Genomic DNA, 5,771 nt, shown 5'->3' with positions numbered 1-5,771 from the left:
TTCGTGCACACACACACACGCGCGCGCATACGCCCGCTTACACGCACAAAATATAATGTGTGTATATAATAATAATTAAATTAAATAAATATACATGTCTGTTTATTCGTTTGTTTAATTATTTATTACAGATGTTTATTTATTTTTCATAAACACGCACTTTTATGCATGAGTAATACATTTGAATGCGGTATAAAATGCATCTAATGCATTTAATTCACTTAGAGAATTTGCAGGTAATATATCAAAAGACAATAGATTGAAAAATTTCATTCATACATACACACATACACATACAAATGCAAAAATACAAACATACACATACATACATACGCACAAATATAAGTGAACCCATTTATATGCCAATAATTGTATGTATTCTTTATCAACACTTGTGTATTGTTTAGAAAGAGGTCTAGTGTTTCCTTGAATCTACGTAAAGGCATTGATGTATATTTATATTTACTGTCGGCTGGCTGGTTACATTGCTTTCATCCATCTAATTCATCTAAATTTTCATGCTAAAATATAGGTCATGCAGCTGTGTAACTAACTAAACGCAATACAGGCACAGACACACACACATATATGTATATATACGTGTGTGTGTGTTGTGTGTGTGTGTGTGTGGTGTGTGTGTATATATATATATAAATATAACATGTATAAAATGTATACAACTCTGTTGTATACATGTATAAAATGTATACAACTCTATTGGACGTTTCTAGGTATATTCTAGGTATATTAAAGGCACACACTTGTGGTATGCTTACCTTGATTTGTCGCTTAAATCTTCATTGATGAAATTAATCATTGACCAGGCACTTTTATTAATAAGTATTATGTCCTAATGCTCTTCATAATGAAGCAACTTATCGGAACGCACCGAGCTGTCTGTCTGCTGAATGTGTAAAGTGGTGGTATCAGCTGTTTTGATGCATGGTGTGCATATTTTCTTGTGGTGAGGCATTTGATGTGTTGGATTGACGGTGGAAAGAGTGAGGTATGACTGCCATTGGAATAATCGTTTGAACTAAAATTGAATTCTTGTGAGGTCAAAAACGTGACCGATTTTTGCCAGAATAGAAAAACTTTTAGATTGAACCAGTGTTTATGATGTTTTAAGCATTATTAAAAAACCTGTAGGTAGACTGCTTGTAATGTGCTTGTAAAAATTTTGCCACTGATATCAGTTGTCCTGTACAACTCCAACAATAAATGTTTTTCAGTCACATTCATCCACAATGTTAACAATGAATGTTTCTAACATTACAGCTTTATAAATCGTTTTTTGGGACTTTCAAATTGATTTGTTTTGTGCATATATCTCTTATTCTTCGTATTGATTCATTTTTGTATTATATTCTTTTTGAAATTTAGTACTAAATATTTTAAACTTTTTTTTGAAGGAATAATTGAAATAAAGTGCAACAATGGACAGCATCGTTCAAAAAGTTACGAGGTTGAAATAGATCGCTGCAGCTGAACAATTGGACAATTTTGTTTGAAAATAATAACTGAATGAATTGTGTGTTGAGTGAATTGTTGCATGTGAATTGTTGAATTAGTAGTGTTGCTTGTGAATTGTTGTCATGAACTCTGTCCAGTGTCCTCAAGTTTTGCAACAAAAACCTCAACAATCGAACAACATGCAACAAAGGTATTGAACATTTACATTATGTTTTATAAACTTTCTAAATAACATTATTCTTATAGCAAATTTATATTTTCTTTATGATTTTTATAATTTGTGTAATTTGAAATTAGTAATCTTCAAATTAACTTTATAGTCCTGAAATGATGTCGTGGCAACAGCAGCAGCAACAGCAGCAGCAGCAACAACAGCAACAACAACAGGGTCCCCCTCACCACATGTCCTCAGGCCCCATGAGCTGGTCCTCCCCCACCTATCCTCCTAACGAGATGTCCTACTATGACACTTCGAAAATGGGTCGCATGGAATATTCTAGGATGATGTCACCAACCAATCAAAACGCTTTAAAGTAGGTCTCTTTGTTGATATATCGCATAAAATATTCGACAGCTTTTGTTTAAACAACCATTTTTTTCAGTCATTTTTTAAAATTCCAGTTGTAAAAGTTGTTTGAGTTGAACTTTTCTTCAGCCATCTGCTTTCTGTATGCGTGAAAAGAACAAAAATCAGACGCATAATCAGAAAGTGACTTAAATATACGAAAGAAAATGCGAACGAGAAAAAAATTCATGTTTATAAAGAAATTAAAAGAAGAGAATATATAGTGATTGTGGGAAAAGATAAAAATGAAGAGAGAAAAAAAGGAAAAGAGAGAGAATAGAAAGAGAGAGAGAGAAAGAGAGAGAGAGAGAGAGAGAGAGAGAGAGAGAGAGGAAAGAGAATGAGAAGGAGAGGAATGGAATTTTGTTGTTTCCAAAGTTATTTGACATACTCTTGTCTAAGTTGTATCAAAATACGTCAGCCTTCACATCAATAGAATTATATTATATTATATGCACATGCAATTATAATATTCGTTAGATATTTAGATTCGAATATTATTTTTATATTCTGGCTGTTCGACATGCATTTCTTCGTATATTTATTGTATACGGTGTCCATAATTTATCACTGGCCCTAGTCTCCAGTTAAACTTTGCTCTGTTCTACTAAACAAGGCATTCTTTTCAATTTCACGTAATTATTATTACATACAAATTCTTGATGTCATTCTAAGTTTATTCATTTCACGTTTATTCAATGTATTTAATAAAATATAATCATTTTTCAACATTCATTAAATAATAATAATAGTAATTATAATAATAGTCATAATAATAATAATAATAATAATAATAATAATAATAATAATAATGATGATGATGATGATGATGATGATGATGATGATGATGATGATGATGATGATGATAATAATAATAATAATAATAATTTTATTATAACTAGTTCTGGCGGTGGTTACTACCTGAACGGTAGAGGAAACGTCGGTGGCCAGGCGATGATGGGGGGCATGATGCGATCGAACATGGCTGTCGTGGAGCGTGGAGTGCCCTATTCGTCACAGGTCTGTGTGGCAGTTGTGGCTGTGACTGTGTCGTCGTTGTGGTTATGAGTGGAATTGTGTGGTTGCTGTGGTTGGAATTGTGTGGTTGTTGTGGTTGGAATTGTGTGGTTGTTGTGGTTGGAATTGTGTGGTTGTTGTGGTTGGAATTGTGTGGTTGTTGTGGTTAGAATTGTGTGGTCGTTGTGGTAAGTATTGTGTGGTTGCTGTAGATAGAATTGTATGGTTGTTTTTGATCTTTCCATGGCTGTAGTTGTGTTAGCAAAGCACCAGTTTGTTTCTTGGTTAGTTGCTGTTGTTGTGTTATTTGTTGATTGGTTGTCGTTGTTTTGGCAATCTGTTAAACACAACATAAAAGTTGTGTGTTTGTTGAAATGTTTGGTGTGTTAATTTTGATCGATAGCATTTAAATTTTATATAACCTTTCTGGCTTTTATTCTATTCCGACATGTAGCTTTGTTATTAGCGCTTCATTTTGGTTGTTTAATTCATTCAAATTGACTCGGCGATCCTGTAATCTCATTTAGTATCTTCAGAGTTTATTTGAATGGCCAGAAAATATTTTTAAATGTAAAATGTGGAAAATGTAAATTAAAAATGTAAAATCGCGTTGACCAATTTTTCCTTGGTTTAGTTTTGTAACTTTAATTTTCATTTAGAATGTGATGGTTGACTGGTGGGGGGTTCACACACATGCATAGATAGGGGTCTGTTAAGTTGATACGACCGTTTAAGTTTTGTATGGTAATGGTTTTGATGGTGTGAATGTTGGTGGTGTTATAGCTCTGATAAAATGTTAAAATTTATGATTAGGTTAATAGTTTTAATTAATTGCCTCTGAGACTCCTATTTGTTTATCTTAACATCGCTATCACGTTTCATCTTTGTTCAACCTTTACAAATTTTTCTCTGTGATATTTAATTTCAGTCCTTTTTCAAATTTAAATAAAAATAATTATAATCACATAATTATATAATAATAAAAATAATAATAACTATAGTATTAAACCTTTTGTTAAACGGAATAGAAACACTGTAACAATTTCATCACATATCACATCATAGCGTCGTACCATCATGTTGTCAGATCATCATATCACGTCATAATCATATCACATCATCGATATCTCAGACTAAATAATCTTTGGATCGGATGGCTTGCTGAAAATTTCAGCTAGACAATTTCGATTAAGTTAAACAACGAAAAATAATTTTACTAAATTTTGTATTTATTGTCTACAATTGTAACATTTAACTAATGATAACTTGATGAGAATACCCGTAACGACAATGACGATGATACCAATCATAATGATGTGATGATGATACTAATCATGATGACGTGATGATGATACCAACCATGATGATTTGATGATGATACCAATCATGATGATGTGATGATGATACCAATCATCATCATCATCATCATAACCATCAACATCTTCTGTCTGCCAGCCCAGGGCAGCAATAGGTAGTCACCAAGAGTCTCCATCTTTTTCTATCTTTTGTTGATACCAATAGTGATATACTATGATACACAATGATACTGATATATGAGAGTATCATTGTCATTCAGCTATGGTACTTGTTTCAGTTAACTTTTATTTTCTACTTCATTTTTAGTTTTTCTTACTGAATTTATCGCTTTATAAGCTCCAGCTGCCTCTAATGGATGTCAGAGCAGTTATTTCCATAAAACCTTCCATCCACTCCTGAAGAAGTTCACCTCAGTTATCATCATCATCATCGCCGTCGTCGTCATCATCGTCACCACCATCATCATCATGAATCTCATCATATTCATCATCACCCTCACCATCTTCATCATCACCATTGTCATCGTCATTATAATCACACACAAACATTCGTTATCTATAAATTTTCAAATAATTAAATAAAGCATTATTTTATCTTATAATGTTAGTTAGCTCCTCGTCTAATCCACACAAACGTATGCATTCATAAAATACAGCTTAATAATTAGTTAAACAACTATTTAAACGTACATGAATACAACCAAGCGATTTATCAAAGTCACACTGTATAATTAGGTCACGGTTTGAAATTAGGTCAACTTATCATCACACACACACACGCACACACACATACACACACACGCAGACACACAGATATTTAATAGACATATTTTTCTCCTTTCCCTCACTAAGAAATGATAACGATACATTAGTGATGATGATGATGATGATGATGATGAAAATGCGATGATGATGACGACGATGTGATGATGATGATGATGTGAGGATGATGATGATGATAATGATGATGTGATGATGATGATGATGAGAATGGTGGTGATGATATGGGACATGTTCTATTACTGTGTATTTGCGCGGCGTTGCCTGTATGTAGATGTTGTTTAATATAATTGTTTACATTTCTTGCTGCTAACATTATCATAACTTTATAAAATCGTTATCATCATTATCACTACTATCGTCATCATCATCATTGATCTCATTCTTTTACATTCTTTTTCCGCTATCATCATCATCATCATCATCATTTTCATCATCACCATCATCATCTTCATCACGTTATTCCGGTTTTACCATCTACATTCTCATCATCATTATCGTCATCAGCTTCTTAATCTTCTTCATCTTTTTCTTCCCCTTTTTCATCATCATCATTATCTTCATCATCATCTTCTTCTTAATCATCACTCATATTAGCATCATCATCATAAACGCATCAT

The 5,771-nt window shown here is 32.7% G+C and overlaps 1 protein-coding gene across 1 annotated transcript; it reads left to right on the top strand.

Moving 5' to 3' along the window:
* Positions 1-1,875: 1,875 nt before the first annotated feature.
* On the top strand, positions 1,876-4,771 carry HELRODRAFT_164611 (hypothetical protein; the record flags this gene model as incomplete). The annotated part of the gene is made up of 3 exons (XM_009029506.1): positions 1,876-2,006; positions 2,941-3,058; positions 4,679-4,771. The coding sequence occupies 3 exons, from the start codon at positions 1,876-1,878 to the stop codon at positions 4,769-4,771; spliced, it is 342 nt and encodes a 113-aa protein (XP_009027754.1).
* Between the last annotated feature and the right edge of the window lie 1,000 nt (positions 4,772-5,771).

The sequence above is a fragment of the Helobdella robusta genome (assembly GCF_000326865.2).
Source record: "Helobdella robusta unplaced genomic scaffold HELROscaffold_6, whole genome shotgun sequence".
Lineage (NCBI taxonomy): Eukaryota > Metazoa > Annelida > Clitellata > Rhynchobdellida > Glossiphoniidae > Helobdella > Helobdella robusta.
Note: the sequence above shows the minus strand (reverse complement) of the source record. Positions and strands in the feature narration are given on the sequence as shown.